Raw genomic sequence first — 19,548 nt, 5'->3', positions numbered from 1 at the left:
GCTGCCGCATGGCAGAATGCCTGGCAGAGCAGAGCTTGCCAGCGGGTGCCCTCTGTTGCAGCAGCTGCCATGCATACATCCTCGCCTCTCTTTGCAGGCTCGTTACCCCCATCTTATCAGCAGAGTGAGAGGAAGAGGAACATTCTGTTCGTTTGACACTCCAAATGATGCAACTAGAAACAAGTTAATCACAATAGCCAGAAACAAAGGTAAGAAAGTTTGTGTGTGGATTAGCTTCGAATGACAAACAGTAGCATATATAATGCTTTAAATTTTCCTTTTTCGTGTGGTGTACATGTACTGCAACATCAGAGGACAGACATGAAATTATGAACAAAGCTGTATTAGACTTTTCTGGAAATACTTGTATTTTCAGAGACATACCATGCAACAGACTGTTCTGTATGTTTACCCTTCTCTAGAGGTCTAATGTTACTGGAAGAGATCTATGTAGAGCATGACTTTCATACTCCTCTGCAGTGACCTTAGGTGCACCTAGGCATGGCTTACTTCTAGAAACAGATCAGGAAAATTAGAAGAAACTTAATGTAAGTGTTGCTCAGGAGAACACAGGGAGAAAAACTATGGGAGAAAAATACCTAATAATGATATACAATGAGTTGCCTAAAATGGGCACAGATCTACAACTACCTCCCTCTTTTACTACAGAACTCTTACCCAGCTGTAGACAAGCCCAGGTCTCAGGAGGGGAACTTCGTGATCTGAAGCCTAACATTCTCTTTGAATTTAACTTGTGTGGGAACCCGGGGTTTGCTGCTGTGAGTTTTTGCTGTTACTCGTATCTCTTGAAAGAAGCAGGCATGATGCATCTAAACTATTGTGAAACCAAAATTATAGAGTGTAAAAGACATTGATGCTTTTTGTTCTCGGAAACTAAGCCAGCAGGGAGAGAAGGCAAGCAGTTTGTTTCATAGTAAACCAAGGCTATGCTGAGAGGCAAGGTAAGCTCAGCTCAATGGTACAGATTTTCCTTGCCCACAAACATTTCAAAGAATTAATTGATACTGGGGTAAAAAAAAAATACCATGTATTTAAAGTACTGCAGGAAGAAGGTTGCCAGCAGAGATATTTTAACTTTTGTAATTAAAAACGAAGTTTTTAAACAAAATTGCAAAGAAACCTACTGTGTCTTGTTCTGGGATTGAGGTACTTAACCAGTAGAGTATTGCAGCTTTGAAGTCTCAGATGCTGTTCGAGCTCTGCACTGGATGGAGTCTTTCCACTGATGTTGGGATTAGTCCCAGCACTCCAAGTGTTTTACAGAACAGCTACAGGCTCCCACAGTTCTGAGCAGCTGTGAAGCTTGAGGCCCCTTTGCACCACTGACGACGTGCTGTATCACTGTGTGGTTAGCAGTGATTTGGGAGCTTCTGTTGGCCCTCCACAGTGAGGTGAACCTCATTCGGAGACCCGCATTTTCTGGATATTTGGCAAAGATGGAAACGACTAGAGAATCTATTCTATTCTTGTTTCAGGTGTTGTGCTGGGAGGCTGTGGCGACAGATCGATTCGTTTTCGTCCAACGCTGATCTTCAAGGATCATCATGCGCACCTCTTTCTGAACATTTTCAGTGACATCTTAGCAAACTTCAAGTAAAAAGCCGTTCCCTTGCACCGAACAGCTGATGATGAAATTAGTTTGCATTAATTCATGTCTTCTCTACTTACAAGATAAGTGTAAAGTCATAAACTAAGGTTTGTGTTCTCTGTAATCCTGCCCAAGGCAAGCTGCTCCATGCAAACTCGGCCCAGGCAGAGCATTGGTACTGGTCACCAGCAGGTACATGCAGCTGTCCCACACTGTGCGTTTGTAGAAGCTGTGGCCCTCCATCTTCTGGCTTGGGTCATTTTAATTGCAGAGCCCTCTCTACATTCATGGCCCTGACTATTTGACTGTCTAAATATGAGCTGGTACAGTCCGTTTCACAGGTAATCCCACTAGATTTACTCTTGCATCCAGAAGCAGCAGCAAGTATGGCGTAACACTTAAAGCCGCCTGCCTGCCATACAGGAAGTGCCATTCTCTAATGGTAGCTGGAATAAAATAGGTGTTTAGGGAAAGCTCTGCTTTCCACCACTGCCAAGTACAGTATTATACAGAATAACTTCCAGCTTTATTCCCCTGAACACAGATGTCTGCCACACCAACTGGCTCAGGACGCCATCAGCTACCCTCTGCCCAGCCTTCAGCCTACACACACTGCTTCAGAGGCACTACTGCACTCAGCCATGTGTGCAGCGCTGTAAGTGGAACTGAAGTAGTTGTACTTTCTTCCTCATCCTGGATTTTAAAACTTTTGACTTCTCTTACAATTAGACTTGTACAGAGAAAACTGTACCCTGAAGTACGTAATTTGACAAAGCTTAGAGACTCATGTGAGGCACACTATTTCCACCTCTGTCAGCCATCTAGAATGATTTGAGATTATTTTACCATTTGCCCATAACACACCATAGCCATTAATTTGTCTATTGCAAGTTCTACACGAATACTTGAGGTTTTGTTAAACTGCAGCCAAGTTGCTTGACCTTAGCCATTACCTGACATCAGAGCCAATACAGTGAAGGCCTAGTCCTAATTGCACATTTATAATGCAAAGTAATTCTGGTTTTGTTCTAATAGTTAATTCTGAGTCATTGATACTTCAGAGATCTTCTAGAAAGCCACAGGATCAAAAAGTGTCAACAGTTCATGAATTTGTTTCTCTCCAGAGAATTGTTTTGGATGTCTCATCACTATGTACCCTTTGCTGTTTGCTTCAGGCTGACTTGAACTACATCTGGTGCCTTTTTTTTTTCTTTTTCTTGGCTAGCAAGCATCTAGATTTTGCTTACGAAGTTTAACTTTATGTTGTGCACCAAAAACCAGGGACCACAGTGGACTTTACAGTTGCCCTATTAGGACCTGACCACAATTTTTAAGTACGTAATAAGAGACAGAGCAGTTAAGACTTACATGTTTAATACAGCTACCAAAATGTGAAAGGTTTCTTACCTGCTTTGGGAAGTGTTAATAGTCATGGTTTTCCCTGTTTTATTTTTTGAGTGCTGGTATTGGGAAACTCAAGTACACTCACTTCTGCTAGCTGAAAAATACTGGGATTTCTGTAAACCTCTCTGCAGAAACCAGAATTCTGGTACCAGCTGGTCAGAATCTGAGCAGGTTTTTGAACAGAGGTTGTAGAAATCTGGGGGAAGGACTGATGAACTGGTGTTCAACAAAACCTCACTGTCATTGCCGTCCTCGTAAGCGTATTATCAGCAAGAGGCAAGTCAAACCAAGAACTGTATTTGACAATATTTTGGGAATTAGTTTGTTAAGCATATCAGTGCAGTAGTTTTAGTAAATGTCTCTAGCAAGTCTTGTACTTTTACAGAAGCAAAGGTCCAGTAATTTGAAGTCTTACCACATCTTCACTTTTATGATGAATACTCTAGGTGTTTTTATAATTTTTACTGACACTCAGTAACTGTATAATTGTGTACAACATGTTGATGAAATCATGTTAGAGAATTCATAGAAAGCACTGCAGCTGAAGCATATGAAGTTAATATTGTTTACAGCATACTGTGGACAGTGCCAAATAAATGTTTAAACAAATACTTAACTACACTTCATAGTGTAACTAGTAACTGTACACAGATTCATGAAAAATGACATCTCATGTGTAATCAATATTCTTAAATAAAATATTTATAATTGAACTTCTCCAGGGATTTTTATTTTACACCTAGTGCATGCCTAAACTGAATCATTAGTGCGTATTAAGTAGATTATTACGAAGTTAAGCCTCCAAAGAACATGCTGTATGCATACAGCCCACTGTATTTTGCTGCCATGGTGTTTAAGCCAAGGAACGTTTCTCTTTCTTTTCCCTTTGATAGTGCTGTACCACACAGTATTAGCCAAAATTTAAAATAGTGGAGCCCCCGTTAGGAAAAGTTCAACACGAGTAACTAGTAAATCAGGATTAGCCCATGCACTTAAATGGCAATTTTACTTACCTGCATCTGCTGATCCACCAAGAGACAGAGGTTTCAATATGCATGAGGAAGAAACAGGGAGAAGACACTCCAAATATCTCTGTTGGTGAGGGTGGGTTTATTTGCCATTGTTTCAAATGAAATAACAGCTAGAAGAGCAGTGTAAGGAGTTAACTTACTTCTGACAATTCAAAAAAAGTTTTACATGTTACAAGTCATCAGGTGTGATTCTTTCTCGGGTTCCTCTTTCCTGCTGAGGTTTTGGAAAAGGAGGAATCGCACTAACACTACAGAGTAAGATCACTGTCCTTCACAGACACAGGTGCTGAGGTGATCAACCCTGCAAGTTCAACAGATAGATAGATACAAAGTACACATATTTTCAGCCTTAATTCAACATAGCTTTTAGGTGTCTTACTTTTTTTCTTTTCATTTTAGGTAAGGCCAGATTGGGGGAGTAGGGAGTGCAAAGGGTATTTAACAACAGAGCTTTTGATATTAAAATATGCCCAAATCAGTAACCACATCAGGATGACTTATTTTCCAGGCTATATGGTAACCTTTACAGGAGTCTGCTTAATTCACATAGTCTAAGATAATTTTTGGTAACGTTTACTGAAGTTTTTGCAACTCAGGTGTTACAGCATTGATTAAATGTCATTCATACATACAAAACAAACATGAATATATGCAAAGAAGGACAAGTAGTTCCAAATTTTCAGATGATCATTAGGATCCAAACTGAACAAAGGATCACAGACTGTCCCTGTAATTCACAGCACCAGAGTTCAGGTATGTTTCTCCTTTATTCCAGTGGGAAAGCAATTTCTACGAGAGGCTGCTGAAATGCTGTCCCAGTCTGTAACTTACAGCTGAACTGTCACTGTGCCTTGCAACACACACCATGCCCTTGTTTTGCCCAGTTATGTTCACATCCTGGGAGACCTTGCCAAGAGACCCCACACGCCTTACACAGCATTATATACCACTCTTCCCAGTTATCTCAATTCCATTAACGCATGAGTGTGTATCTCTCTGACATCCAGCATTATTTATCATAACTACGTATGAGACAAGTTTTAATTTCAAGAGGCTTCCCAGTCAACCTAAAATCCACTAAAACAATGAATTTAAAGTGAGGATGTTCTGGCAGAGTTACTGCATCTCACTTCACGAGTTTTTCCCGTTCAACAGCAACCTGAGAGGCCAGCTGAAACAGCATCAACTTCAGTGATTTGGCCTCCCACTGCACATGCTGAGTAGGACGGTTTAGACTGGGAACTGCTGGTGATAGTGCACCGTGCACACCACCGTATCCAACACGGAAGAGGTGCTGCTCACACCTTAAACAAGCTGCAAAGACATTTAATCCAGTGGACTATTCTTTACCATTTCTACTTTCTACACTAAGTGCACTTACCAGCAGGCTTTGCACAGGAGAATGATAGAAGTACGGCATTTTGGTAAACTAATTAAACTTCACAGAAGAATAAGCACAATGAACATGCAAGAAGGAAGATCACTGCAAATTAGCTGCTGTATCCCTTAAATTCTCCAAATATTTGAGTAAATTTCTGTCTGTCTACAATCTGGCCAAACTTAATTGTAAAATATAAAATATCTGTACTATTATACCGTCTGAACTGGAGAAGTAGCTCCCCCTTGCTATCTCCAGCTTCATCCAAAGTCATCACTGTCTCTATGGGACAGTAAATGTCATTCCGTCTTCCCCAGAACGTCAAGTGGGCCACTTTGACAGTACGGCCGGTTTCATTTAAGTAGATTAATCCAATAATTCGTCTGAAAAAGTAGCTCATACCATACAACATTGCACCAGCAAAGAGCGTGATGCCAGCTGTGTACAAGAGGATATTCTGAGAGACCTGCTCTTGCAGATAGAGGTAGCAGATGGGAGGCAGCATGACCACGGTGGTGGCAGTCTGTAACAGCTTCAGTCTGGACAGTACCCTGCAGTACTTAATCCCTGGAAACCTGTAGACCAGTTTGAACTCTTCTGTTTTCTCATCCACAGCCTTTTGTTGGACCACAGCAGCAGGGGCCGAATGGCACAGACACACAGATGGTTCTCGCTGACTCCCAAGATAACTAACACCACCATTAACACGCCAGTTTTGTGCCTGCAAATGCTCCCACGTACCAAAAAAACGGAGTGGGTGAGCACCTTCCTTTTTCCATGACCTTGTCCAGAGCTCATTTTGTAGACATCTCCCAGGAGATGGTGCCATGCAGACTTTAGTCCTAATTCCGCAGAGCCTAGCCTACAAGGAAATATTCCCACAGATCAACATTTGAGTCTTCTTTATAACCCAACCACATTCAGCTCAGCATCTGTTCCTCAGGCACCCGAAGACAGTAAGCATAAGCCTCCCCACCCCAGCTCACTGTAACCTTATACTTAAAAGGAGCGTTATGTCAGGAAACTGGTATTCGTGCTGGCAGGGAACATACATACTTTTGATAACGTAGCCAGTATCAAAGTCAGCGTACTGAACGTAACCTTATGGCCGTCCCCTGCCTCTCTCTTGCTTTGAGCAACATCAAAGTGCAAACACCAGCACTACGGGTCGCTTCTAAGCAAAGCGGGCAGAGAACCTGGGGCTGCCAGCCAGTGAAATGACGGAATGCTGAATAACCACTGAAGTAAGAACGTTAGGGAAACGGGAACAAGCGGACTAGGGACGGGGAAGGGGAGAGCACGGCTAGCACCGAAAGAGGGACCAGCCACGAGGAACGTGCGGGACAACGGAAGACACAAGGAAGAAAGGGAACTTCTGGGCCGCCCTCACGCTGCAGCACACGGCTGGCGCTCCTGCCCGGAGAAGGCCGCGCCGCTGAGCGGAGAGCAACGGTCACGGACTCAGGCCCCGGGACGCCATCGCTCCCGAACCTGCCTCCGGGGGTGGCCACCGGCAGCCGTCGCGGGCAGATGAAGGCGGCGAGCAACGACGCTGCGGCCCGCGGCGCCCGGCCAGCCCCGGCCCTTGCGGCGGCGCCTCCCCCGTGCCCGGCCCGCCCCCCCCCGCCGGCCCGGCGCTCCCGCGGGGGCGGCCCGGCCGTTGGGCGCCGCGCGTGACCCCTCCCTCGGCCGTCAGGCGCCGCGCGCGGGCGCCCCCCGCTCGCCGCTGAGGCGGCCGCAGCCGCTCGCGGCCCAGACGTGCTGCCGGCGCCTCCCGGGCGGCACCGCTCACCCCGGACGGAAAGGAGGGGACAGCCCCTGCCCCGCGGGGTCGCCGCGCCCCCTCCCCGGCGGCAGAGCCCCCCGCCCGCCCGGAGCCGCGGCCCGCGCCGCTTACCGCCGCCATGGCTCCGCCGTCCGAGCGCGCGGCCGCGCCGCAACGTCCGGCCGCCGCGCGGCACGACGGGAAGGGGCGGCATCCCCCACTTCCCGGCGTCCCCCGCGGCGGGAGCGCGCGGCTCCGCTTCCGCTTCCGGTTCCGCTGCCCCGGCCGGGCGCCATGGCGGCGCCGCAGCCCGCTGCGCTCTGCCTCTTCGACGTGGACGGCACCCTCACCGCCCCGCGCCAGGCGAGTCCCGCGGGGGCCGGGGCCGGGGCGCGCCCGCCCGGCTGTGCCCTTGCCGGGCGCGGGGCTGCCGGAGGCGCTGGGGCTCCCAGCCCGGGGGTTTGCTCGTGCCGTCAGCCCGGGCCTCGGCACGGACACAGGCCTTTACCGCAGGGCTGTCGGCCCTTAGGGAGCAGAGTGCCGAAGCAGGTCGGGTTCCGCATCCGCGATGCGCGAACTTACTTCGCCGTTTAAGGCAAAAAAACCCGTCCTCCCTTTTTCTTAAAGCTCTGCACGGCATTGCTGGGTTTTATTATTAATTACTGCGGAACAGGGATGCTGGTCTCACCATAAGAATACTGAAAACTCTGGTTATTTTCTTTTGGAACCCAGAAAATCACAGCAGAGATGGCCGCGTTTCTGCAGCGGTTGCGTCAGAAGGTGAAAGTCGGAGTCGTGGGCGGTTCCGATTTCGGAAAGATCACGGAGCAGCTTGGCGATGACGGTAAGGACGGCGGCTGATGCCGTCCCTCCTGCTGAATCGCTTACAAGGAAGCTGTGAAGGTTAAATGCAGGTTGAACCCTCGTCGTTCTCCTCCTTCCTTGACTTAAACTTTTTCCCCGTTTTTGCTGTGTTGCAGTCAATCCGTTAAAAGCTATTTGTAGGCATTCACAGACTGCAACCTGTGCGTGCATTTTACAGGTACCTCGGTGTCTCATTAAGGGAGAGTTTCTAACAGTAATCCTGACTTTGTGACAGTACCTTAGGAGGGCATTTTAACGTTGTCTTTAAAATGGAGTTACGTCCTAACAGATACGCGTGCAGGCTGCCTAGGTATCTAGCTCATCCCTGAAGGATCTGACTTTTAATTGGGGGGTTACAATGCAGAGATGGACTCTTGCTTTAGTCCTTTGAGAAGCATTTCCTTTTCTGTATAAAAGACCATCTTTAATGGTCTTTAGTTAATTGATGCCACCGGTAGCCTTCTGTCATGCCCAAATAACTCAGAATTTGTTCGGCTTACCAGTGGTCTCCAGTAAGCCGTATCATCTTGCATTCTAGTAAAAGTCTCACCACCTTTGGACATCTGCTGTAGATGAGTAACACTGAGAAAACAAACCTAAAATAGTAGTACTCGATTTGCTCTCTAGCCAGGCTGTGTGCCAGGTTTTTGTAATATTTGAGGTATTCAGTCACTTCCTTGCATTTAATGCAGAGAGACACATTTGCGGGAGAGGAACAGCCTCTAAGCAAAAATACAGGTAACTTAACTCAAAGGCTTCATGTGATTTGAGGTGTGTGTTAATCTTGGAGAGAAATGAGAGTCGTTTTGATCTTGTGCTTGATGTTATGCTGCTGAATCTTTCCAGCTTTATGATCTAACGTTTGCTGCATTTTAACCTATTATTTAATGTGTAAGGCCATTCTGCAGTAAGCATACAGGGGAAAATGTAAGTTACTGTCTTTTTGTTTGGTTGTAGTGGTTGAAAAATTTGACTACGTTTTTCCAGAAAACGGTCTTGTAGCATACAAAGATGGGAAATTCTTGAGCAAGCAGGTAAGTGTGAAATTTCTAGTAATGTGAAAGAGAAATTTTCTAAACAAGATTTTGCTTTGGTGCTACAGTGCAGTCCTCTCTAATCACCTTTCTAACTAAGGCCAAAATTGCTGCTATTTTCATGTGTTACTTTATAGCAGATCATTCATTTGGCGCTCTGATTGACGTAATGGCAATCTGCACCTTAAGCTTTATTCTTTGGGGTATTCTCAAAACCAAAAGCTGTTGGCGTCTGTAGTGTCTGATTGAATAAGAACAGTGAAAATCCTGGAACAGCCTTTCCCTCAGCTGATCCATAGGAAATGTGGCCAAGCCCTCTGCTCCAGGAGGCCCTATGGAATATGGCATTTCGTAGCTGATGTCTGTTGGCCCTTAGGGTTCAGAAAGGTTCTTGTCGATCTCTTGTAGCTGCTTTGTAGGATTAATTCAGAGTGCGCATTCTGGTATGTTCTGTAAGCTAGAAGGTACATACTCTAAATTAATATAAATGTACATCTGATTCTAGATACCCTAATCACCTTTGTCAGTTCAACATACATAAGTAATGGAGATTAAAAATTTAAAAGAGATCCTGGCTGAAATTGCTGACTTGAGCAGTGGTTTCCAGTTGACTGCAGTAACAATCTCCGTTTCTTCAAGCTTTGCTACAGTAGACGTTAATTGCAACTTTTTGTTTAGGTCTGCTGTCTTTGGCCCACACTGTTTCCTTCTAAAGCAAGTGCTAGTAGGGAGCATATTAAATGTGAGTTTGGCATTACGGTTTAAAAAAACCCAAAGTAAAAGAAAAATGAGAGCCTTTACTTAGTACCGTGTGTGCATCAACTTAGACTTAGTTGTTGAAGGCATGTTTCTTTGTGGTATTAACCATGCCTGATTAGCCAATGTCTGTGTTTTCCATGTGACTCGTTTTTGGAATCTGAAATTCTGGACCCTTGGTTGAATGGTATTTATTTTGTTAGAACATTCAGGGTCACCTGGGCGAGGACATACTTCAAGATCTAATCAACTACTGCCTGAGTTACATTGCGAAGATTAAACTGCCAAAGAAAAGGTATGTGCATACAGGCATCTCAGTGTCACTATATTCTCCACGCTACAGTGTTGAGCGTCAATATGTAAAGCAGGCTGCTCAGCCAAAAATGAATAATTTGTGGTTTAGGAACGCTGTATACATGAAACAGAGCTCAATCCGTGCATACAAAGACAAGCTCCCAACTGGAGCACAGGATTTAAAATAACACTGATTGAGCATTTTTATTTAAGAGGAAAGGAAGTTCAGTTTGGAAGTAGAAGTATTTCCTTGGCACGTTTGGAATTCAGCAGCATAATGTTTTCCAGAGATTGGAAGCGTGCAGTAAGATCAGTTCTATGTGACGTGAGGGTGCAGCTGCTCAAGACATCAGTACGTATCACGTGCGAGGCTAGCTAGAAGCACTGCCAAGATTGCTCTAAATTTTGCTGCTTCACCCCAAAGCTGACAGACTGGCCTGTCAGGGTCTGAGAATTGGGTTGACAGGATGCTCCAGTCATACTTGTAAAACCAAACCATACTTTTAAAAGTCAGTAAGGATGATGTTGAGGTTGCCAGGTTCAAATAAAAGTCCAAAAGACTCCCTGATGCCAGAGGTATTGGTTCCTACATGTTGTTTTTTATGCATACAGTGAAAGGCTGGAGGAGACAACTGATTCCCATTGTCTTCAGAATTAAACAGAAGTTCTTTGTGATAGTATTTTGAGCAATTTTTCATCTATTTTCTGTCTTGTTAATCAATTTTTTTCAGGGGCACTTTTATTGAGTTCCGAAACGGGATGTTAAATGTGTCCCCCATTGGAAGAAGCTGCAGCCAGGAAGAACGAGTTGAGTTCTATGAACTTGATAAAGTGAGTTACAACTCTTGAAAAATATCGAACTCTTCTGGAAGAGGCAGTTATGGCCAGGTTATGGTTTTTTTAAAAGCTTTTATACTTTGTGCAATTTTTTTCATTTTAATCCGTTCCATGTGGTTTAACTAACTTCTTAGTTCAGACTTCAGGAAATATACGATAGTTTTTTTGTTGCAATAGCTAACAATGATTACTTGCAGAAGGGGTGGGTTTGGCTCATGTTTCTTTTAACCCTATATCCAGAGTACCAAACATCCTACCTTTACACACAGGGTTCCTGAAAAACCGTGTTGTAGACAATACCGTGCTTATCTGTAGGGCTCCTTAGTATACCTGCGTATATCCATTCAAATGAATAAAACTATTACTTATAAACTTTTTAAAGCAGAATTTAAAAGCTGAGCTCAAACTATTCACCATTTGTTTTCCTTTGTACACAGCTAAATGTGCAAGGCTGAAATGAATCTGAGCCATGGTATCAGAGCTCTGTTCCCTGCTACACCCTAACAACTGTTTCTGACCTAATACAAGAACTGAAATCTTTTTCCTCAAAAGCAGTCTTTGCCTGCGCCTCAATTAATGGATGCGGAAAGATATCTAAGCCCAAGGCATTCTGAAAATACCCTTTCTGGAGTATATGGCATCACAAGATTAGTACCAGTTTTGAGATACCAGTTTTGAGCACCTATGCCTCAATCTCCCCATTTGTAAAACTGAATTTTACCAAGAATTGAAACATACTTCCTTGGTATTCTAAGATTTTCCAGACAGAAAAGTAAATATCAGAGCATGTGTGTGAAGTTTTGCTCTCATTTTTTACAAGTTGGTAACAGATTACAGTGGAAAAATTCTCAGCATGCTTTCCGTAATAGTAAAATACAGCTATATCACACTAGTCCTGGTGTCTAGTATGATGTATATAACAGATTACAGTGAAAATATTCTCAGTATGCTTTCAGTAATAATCAAATATAGCTATATTACACTAGTCCTAGACCTTTGGATATTTTTGGGGTGGTTTTTTGGGTTCTCTTTTTATTGATGAATTAACACAGCATGTGACTGATGTTTGGTTTTGTTTTGTTTTTAAAACAGAAGGAACATATAAGAGAGAAATTTGTAGCTGATTTACGAAGAGAATTTGCAGGAAAAGGCCTCACATTTTCTATAGGTATCACATTTAAAAGAATTTCATTTAAAACATCATTTAATTAAATTTCACTTAAATCATATCCTATTATGGGTATGACACATCCTGTCTCATTTATGTGACAGTTCTCTCTCTGGGGGTGGTTGCAGGCATTGCATGCAAGACTAAGCCTCTTTTTCCTCTTAGGCTTTCATGTGGTACAGTTTAATTGAAATCCATCAACAAAGAGAAGTTCATTGCTTGTCGTCAGTTCATTGTCTTTTAATGTCAGTTGTGTGACTGATTCTGCTCATTTTGAAACATTACATGCTTCTGATTAGTCAGAGTTGTTTCTGCAAATCAATTTTGAGCAGAAATACTACATCAGTACTGTTCCAGTAGCCTTGGTTCTTAGTTTTGTAGCTGCATTGTGTGGGAGGAAGGAAAGAAAATCCAAAAGCAAGTGCAAGCTTAAAGAGAAAAGTGATAAGGGGGAAATAATTTTCCATGCGTTTTTTTCTTTTTTCCCCCCTCTCCCCCAATATATTGCCACATTCTTACCTTTTATTATTTTTCAGAATTATAAACATATGGTTGCCATTAGAGCTGTGGTATTGAAACACTAAGGCAGAAATGAACTGCAATACAGCTCTCCTAAAGCATGTTGTAAATACCTTTTTGACACCCGCCTCAGCTGGGGATCATGCTTTTATGTATTGGTGGAGTCCAAAGATTTGGAACTGAAACAGCTGTTGTCCTGTTAGACTGTATTAAAAAGGCTGATTTCCTCCTTTTTCAATTCTGAATGCTTTAGAAAGTCTTTTGCATAAGACTTCATGGCTATACATACACCATTGGCTGTATTCACTATGTAGTTGCTTTCTAAAAAGAAAAAGATTAAATGTAATTTTTAAAAAAAGGTTGAGTTTGTTTGAGAGCAGTCAGTGTTTGGGAACATGCTAAGACTTTCGTATTTGTTTAATGGGTAAATAATAATCTGTAAATCACAACTGTAGTAACTGATACCCTATAAAACACTTTCTGTGCTCGCAAGACTGAACTCCAGGGTCTTACTACGTTTCTGTGACTTCTGCAAAGCTCCCTCTACCAAAAATCTTAACCCAGTTTAGTTTTTCCTCACTTACTCTTCCCTCAGAAATGTGTTCTTGTAATAAAACCAAATTTGCTTGGTTCATGTCTATTCTAGGAGGCCAGATAAGCTTCGATGTGTTCCCAGATGGCTGGGATAAGAGGTACTGCTTAGGAATCATTGCTGACGATGGATACAAGACTATTTATTTCTTTGGAGATAAGACTATGCCAGTGAGTATATCGTTTTGTATACACATTTCAGAGTTTCTGTTTTAAACCACAAGCACTGTAGGTTCTAACTGCTTGCCTTACGCCTGACAAGAACTGAAGTCAGAATATAAATGTGAACATGTGTCTGTGTTTAACTGGCTGTGCATTACTGGGCAGCATAATGCTGGGACATAGCCATGAGCATCGATTTTTCTTCTGTTCCCTGAAGTGAACACAGTATTCTTGACAGACTTAATACTGAAATATATTTTTAAATTGAAGTTCTATAATTATGTTAAAAACCTAGGTGACATAGCTATATAGAACTCATTATCCTTTTTGGTTCTGGTAGATAGATGCTTCTTGTTGGCTGGTGATTATTAAATATATTTGTTTTCCATTGAATTTAGTACTGTTCCTTTGCTAACCACTCTGTCTGTCTCCACATTGAGGAACTGGAATTACATACAATCCCTGTCGCTAGTCATTGGAGAGAGCTAAACAACTCTGCAGGTTTGAAAATACTGAGCAGAGACCTGACTGGAGCTAGCGAGGGCAAGCACAAGGACTTGGATGCAATTAAGGCTGTCTGAGCATGGCCAAGGGACAGGGTCAGGCTTAGTTTTATAAGAACTTACAGTTTTATAACTATAACTTACAAAGATCTTTATAGTTTTATAAACTTAAAAAGGCCAAGTTTTATGAGAAAAAGACAAGCTTTAAATAAAAGGATTTTTCCCCCCCGTGACACCACCTGTCCCTCTGGCATAGAGTTCATGGACAGTTGATTTTAAACCCTGTAATTGGCAGTGCAGCATTTCCAGTTTTGAAGTGGCAAGAGTAGCTGCTGACTCACTGGAAAGCAGTGTGGCAAACAACGTACACAAATGAGGTACTGTTTCCTGTAGTGCACGAAGCTGCGGCTTTCAGGGATCTCTGCTCGTGCAGGTGGCAGCAGCTTTGCTCCCTGCGCAAGCTGTGAAAGGATCTTTCATCACTCTCCGATGATTAGAAACCTGTTACAAATGTCCCATCAGACCAGTAGCTAGCAAGGCCAAAACACTACTGCATTAGCAAAGGATCAACAGTCTTAACAATGATTTAACTAAAAGGAAAGGAAGCCAAGTTGGAAGGAAGAGGATAATGCAAATAAATTACAAATACCATGTACTGGTACAGTGTTCTGTAACAAGCTTTACACCTTAATATTAACAAGAAAACAATTTTAAAAAGTCAATACTGGGTTGCTATACCAAACTAAAAACACGGCTAGACTTATACTGAGAGTTCTACTCTTTCATTACCAATGCTAACGTGCAGGTCAGGAAGTTCTCATGCAAGTGTTTGTGGTGTTCAGCAGAAGTTTCAGCACAGGTGTGCTACAAATACATTATGCAAAATCTCAAAATGGTTTGCAGTTTTTTGGCTTTCTGGAAGACATCTTAGACATGAGTATGTTACCTCCCTTCTTGCCATAATTTCCATTTTGTGTCCCTTTTCCACCCCAAGACTGTGACTATACGTTAAGTTAAATAAAATTAAATCCTCTTCTGTTTTCCTCTTCTGTTTTCAGGGAGGGAATGACTATGAAATTTTCACAGACTCCAGAACAGAAGGCCACAGTGTCACATCCCCAGAGGATACAAGAAGAATCTGTGAAGAGCTATTTTTTAAATAAAAGACTTCTAGAATTCACACTTACAGAACGGTTAAGACAGCTTAGTAACTCAAAACATCTTCCTTCATTCTGTATTGTTTTTGTAATTGGTCAGTCATTACAGAAGGGAAGCTGCTATTTAAAAGACGAACATTTTTGAGTGTTTTTTTAAATACTACCTTATGCTATAAAGATATGAATTATAAGACAGTTGGGATTTTCTTGTTTAAAACTGGAAGATGCGTAAAAAAACAGGTTTTATTTCTTTCTGGGGGTGGAGAGGTAGAACTGAGCCAGAAGTCCCTGATCTCAGGGTCAGAAGGTGCATCGAGTCTACCACCACTGGAAAGGCTGGACCAGCTGGTGCTAAAGTTACCTCCTCGGTACAGTTGCTTTGCCAATGCATGGTACCTACACTTTTTGCAGACTGTTTTTAAATCTAAAAAATAAAGAAATTATTAAAATTAATTAAAACAACTTGAGCATCGTAGCAAAATTACATTTCTGATTTTCCTGTTAAGACATTAAGGGTAGATGAGATTTTAGTACTAAGAAAAATGTTGCTATTAAAATTCAAGCTGAAGCATGACAATCAGCGTAACTACTAATATTGCTTCTCTCATCTGGCGTTAGGAAAGTAATCTTGTATATGAACGGTTTAATTTACTAAAAGGAGAACCAAATCTCATTTTATCATGAAAAATTACTATTTCAATTTGTCATTTTGGCAAATAAAATATGTAAAGCAGACCTGTTGTATGCTGCCTGTCTGTACAAAGAAATGATTGACTTGAATCTTTCCAATTCCAAGTTTATGTCACACTTAGGCAGTAAAAAAGGGCAGAATACAATCTTTGTGTACAAACCAAAATCCCCAAGAGGGCTTACAAAAAAGAAGGGGGAGCTGTGATCCTCTCATGCATCAGCACTATCTTGTCTTCTAACACCTTTCTCATATGCCTACTTCCATAGGGTAATTCCACTTCAACTATTTTAATGGGAGCAGACTTTGGACCAGAACCATCTGTAGTGCAGGAAGGCTCTTTAAAGATGGCCACATTTTAATACCTGCTGCTTTGTGTGTACACATATGCCATGTATCTGATTATTTGGTTATGTTACTGCATGGTTGTTTCCTGTATTTGCAGAAAGTTACCTATGCAAAACATCCTGTGCAGGACCAAACCCAGATTTGTTTTCAGCCTCAAATAACAATCAATCATCTGTGTGCACATACCTGCATATGTTCAAATCTCAAAGGCTTGCTAGTCAGTCTTGCACGGCCATTGCCAATAGCTAAGGTTTATCTTCTGCCTCTCATGCCAACAGATGAGAAGCAAACAGTCTTGTCTCTCTGAGGGGAGAAAAAACAAGCAGCAAAGCAACCCACAGTGCCTGGTCCCTTACTTCCAACTTCCTTACTTTCTCTAGTGTTAGTTGAAACAAACAGGGCAGGGACAACCCTTCCTTGGGTCCCATCCCCTGAAGCCTGGCTAAACCTTTGCTGCAACATTTCTGAATACTGGCTGCTCTGTCTCGGGAGCCCCTTCTGAAATGTTCTGGCCTTCCTGCCCCAAGTTTCAGCTGAAATGGCCAGGCTATGCTATCCCTCCCTGTTACCCCCTACTATATGTTAATATAAATAATAGCTAATATTAAATATATAATGAAAATAAATGTATTTACAGAAGTAGTAGTATATATTATACACTAACCTATTAAGCAACTCCCTAATTGTTCTGGTAATGCCAGTCAGTTGATATTACAACGCTTTTTAAAAACCTTTTAAATACCATCATACAGATGTGCATATGCAGGCATCTGCATTTCCCTCTGTCTTTCATGCTAATCATCTTCAACACCAACTACGCAGAGAGCAGGACTGAAGACATGTTAAAGCATTATAATGGTTGCATTTATTGTAAAGAAAGCAGTGTGTGATATTCCAACAAGCTGGATAGTGTTAAAACCACAACTACCAAGTCTTATGGTTAATAAAAAACTAAACAAAAATCCAAAACCCCGCTACAGGCTGGTCACTGTCGTACACTATACTGTAATACAGGTACAGCTGAGGTAAAACAAGCCATCACAGCAGTACTAACCTCCGTACATCTGTGCTCTCCCCAGGTCAGATCTCGGAACAGATCACCTGCTGTGAAAGAGTCTTAAGACATTTCATGTTAAAACTGCAAATAGGCAACTGAAGTTTTACTGTTTCACACAACTAACAGAAGAGTATCATGCCATTTTTTTTTTTTTTTTTTATTTGCAAAGTCAATAAAAATCCACTGCTGGGAACATAATAGAGGAAAATGCTTCATTTGAAAGAAAGATGTAGAAGGCAAACAGGAACAGAACTGATACTTGGTTGCACTACAACTACATGAAACCTTGCAGGCAGAGAAGAGTCAGGGCAAGGGTGACCATACCACATCCTACCAAGCAAGTCTTCCAGGGAAACAGCTGCAGAATCTACTTCACTGAGACAGCTGAGCCTATTAAGTAACTCACGCAGTATTTTATACACGCTTATCTGAACAGCATATAACTTGCTTTTCAGAAGTACAGATACTCTGCCTGCCCTGTGAAATACCATGGCAGACATTCAACTATAAGCAATCAAGAAGGTAATCTTCAGCTTTGTCTAAATTCAGACACAGTCAGAGGCTATAAAGTATCCACTACTCTACAGCTTTCTACCACTTACCTTGAAGCAAATTTTTTAAAGTTTGGTTTGGATTTTTTTGTTTCTTTTTTAATACTGGCCTATGAAATCTGTTGCTAATCAACCATCAAGGCACCTAAGTAAATTCACAAACAATCCAGGCTTTAAAACCACAATATTCCACACACACACACAGACAAGCAGTTTGCAAGCGGTGCACCTGAAGGGCACCCAGCCGCGGCCATCGGAGCACAACCACCAGGCGGGGATTTTCCACCCTGCAGCAGCTGTCCTGTTTGCAAACTTCCTTCCATGAGGAAAACAAATGGCAGCAACCAACACCTCTCTCTCTGTCTCAGGCCAAGGCATTCAGGCACTGTCATCGGCAATAAGCGTACTCCAACCCCTACAGAAGAGCAGCTAAAGGGAACACAGTGCTCACACACCTCCAGGGCCTCAGAGTTGTGCCTCTGCTACGGCCGTCTGCACTAGAAGAGCTCTCCTTCAAACCTCTCCCCGATTCCCCTGGGCATCTACTGGAATCAGTTCACAAGATAAGAGAAAAAACAAACCTGCCCCCCTTCACCAAGCACACAAACTAGGTCTCTTTAAAATATGGTTTTTGTAAACACATTACAATAGATTTTTTTCATTAGCATCTGAATTGCCTTTTTTTTTTTTTTGAGGCCAGCCATAAAAATGGTAATTTTGGCCTACTTCTGCTTTATTGACTATGCAGTATTTCCTCCCGCACAATATGTAGAATATTCTTAGGACAGGTCCCCTGCAGCCAGTTGTTGAGCAGTGACCATGCAGGCAGCGGCTGCACTCCCTCCGGGACACCTCAGGAGCTGATGACATGCCCCGACCAGGTCTCATGCTTGGTTCCAGGAGCTAGATGGGTAATCACAACCTCCACTGCCTGAAGCTTCTCGTTTTTCGGTGGGATGGTGCACATCTTGTAGGTGACCTCGTCGCCTGCCACGGGAACATACTCGCCTTCGATACTGTGGAGAGGAAGCTTCAGTTAATCATAAATCACATGAACACTCTTACTCTTTTGCAGCTTATTTAAATTTTTATCATAATTTTTATCTTAGGTACTGAAGATACTTCAGGTTTTTTTAATAGAGCCCATCATCCACCAAAGCTTGAGGCTGATTTTGGTTGTCGTGCAGCAAAATCCTATGAAAACACTATAAACACCACCACTACCCTAAAACAAACAAAAACAATCACAAAAAACCCCACACTCTAATATGCCTTAAAAAACAATCAGCTGAGCGCAGCCTTGGACAACATTGCTGTGAACCGTGCAAGAACCTCTTCCTCGCTGGCAGCACTAGAGGGCAGGGCTGACACTGTTTGGCACTTCATTTGAGGGTTTGGTTTTTTAAACTATACAAAGTTGATTCCCCGCCTCCCCTCACACTTCTGAAGCTTTTTTTTTCCCTCTTTTTTCTTTTTTTAAGAAGGATTGTAGCATGTTAGTCATTGATTTTACCTTTAGGTTACTCTACCACAACATAGTTCCCCTGAGGTAGGAAAAGAAAAGAGCCAAAGTAAGACACTGTGGAATACTTCAAAATTACTTGCTGTGAAAAAACAGTTCTGTGACCCTGACGTGTTACACTGCAGAAACTCTCCTCCAGCATCCAGCACTTAGGAAGATTTCCAAGAGTTGCTCACTCCTACCTAGCCTCTACCAGCACGGTGACATGGGATGCTGGAGGACTCACCCTGCATTTGTTACTGCATGTGATTCCTACCTGGAAACAGTGGGAAATGGCAAAAGGGCTGTCACCTTCTGTCCAGAACTACAT

General features: G+C 42.6%; 4 protein-coding genes across 5 annotated transcripts in view; 2 read left to right on the top strand and 2 right to left on the bottom strand.

Moving 5' to 3' along the window:
- ABAT (4-aminobutyrate aminotransferase) overlaps positions 1 to 3,720 on the top strand; it is a 61,639-nt gene extending 57,919 nt beyond the window's left edge. Inside the window, exons 15-16 of the mRNA XM_059826177.1 lie at positions 98 to 209; positions 1,497 to 3,720. Of these exons, the coding sequence (XP_059682160.1) occupies positions 98 to 209; positions 1,497 to 1,618 (234 nt within the window). The 3' untranslated portion in view covers positions 1,619 to 3,720. The remainder of the gene's footprint in view (positions 1 to 97; positions 210 to 1,496) is intronic.
- A 384-nt stretch (positions 3,721 to 4,104) lies between these two features.
- On the bottom strand, positions 4,105 to 7,353 carry TMEM186 (transmembrane protein 186). Its single transcript, XM_059826178.1, has 3 exons — positions 7,320 to 7,353; positions 5,641 to 6,284; positions 4,105 to 4,345 (listed from the first exon to the last, which is right to left on the bottom strand). The coding sequence occupies exons 1-3, from the start codon at positions 7,326 to 7,328 to the stop codon at positions 4,306 to 4,308; spliced, it is 693 nt and encodes a 230-aa protein (XP_059682161.1). The 5' UTR covers positions 7,329 to 7,353; the 3' UTR covers positions 4,105 to 4,305.
- A 128-nt stretch (positions 7,354 to 7,481) lies between these two features.
- Positions 7,482 to 15,807, top strand: PMM2 (phosphomannomutase 2). The gene is made up of 8 exons (XM_059826364.1): positions 7,482 to 7,550; positions 7,920 to 8,031; positions 9,009 to 9,085; positions 10,045 to 10,136; positions 10,867 to 10,966; positions 12,065 to 12,140; positions 13,306 to 13,421; positions 14,974 to 15,807. Exons 1-8 carry the CDS (start codon positions 7,482 to 7,484, stop codon positions 15,076 to 15,078), a joined length of 747 nt encoding a protein of 248 aa, XP_059682347.1. The 3' UTR covers positions 15,079 to 15,807.
- Positions 15,808 to 16,945: 1,138 nt separating this feature from the next.
- CARHSP1 (calcium regulated heat stable protein 1) overlaps positions 16,946 to 19,548 on the bottom strand; it is a 37,118-nt gene continuing 34,515 nt past the window's right edge. For both annotated transcript variants that reach the window (XM_059826362.1, XM_059826361.1), the window contains exon 4: positions 16,946 to 18,732. In XM_059826362.1, coding sequence (XP_059682345.1) covers positions 18,570 to 18,732 — 163 coding nt within the window. In that variant the 3' untranslated portion in view covers positions 16,946 to 18,569. The remainder of the gene's footprint in view (positions 18,733 to 19,548) is intronic.

The sequence above is a fragment of the Gavia stellata genome, chromosome 18, assembly GCF_030936135.1.
Source record: "Gavia stellata isolate bGavSte3 chromosome 18, bGavSte3.hap2, whole genome shotgun sequence".
Classification (NCBI taxonomy): Eukaryota; Metazoa; Chordata; class Aves; order Gaviiformes; family Gaviidae; genus Gavia; species Gavia stellata.
Note: the sequence above shows the minus strand (reverse complement) of the source record. Positions and strands in the feature narration are given on the sequence as shown.

What these genes read in the sequence shown, in the direction of transcription:
- TMEM186 (XM_059826178.1), bottom strand. An exon ending in CTACTTCTCCAGTTCAGACG is followed by an intron (nt 4,346 to 5,640) that starts GTATAATAGTAC and finishes TTGAACTTGCAG; the next exon opens with GGTTGATCACCTCAGCACCT.
- PMM2 (XM_059826364.1), top strand. Translation starts at nt 7,482, where the DNA reads ATGGCGGCGCCGCAGCCCGCTGCGCTCTGCCTCTTCGACGTGGACGGC. An exon ending in GGAAATTCTTGAGCAAGCAG is followed by an intron (nt 9,086 to 10,044) that starts GTAAGTGTGAAA and finishes TTATTTTGTTAG; the next exon opens with AACATTCAGGGTCACCTGGG. An exon ending in AGTTCTATGAACTTGATAAA is followed by an intron (nt 10,967 to 12,064) that starts GTGAGTTACAAC and finishes TTTTTAAAACAG; the next exon opens with AAGGAACATATAAGAGAGAA.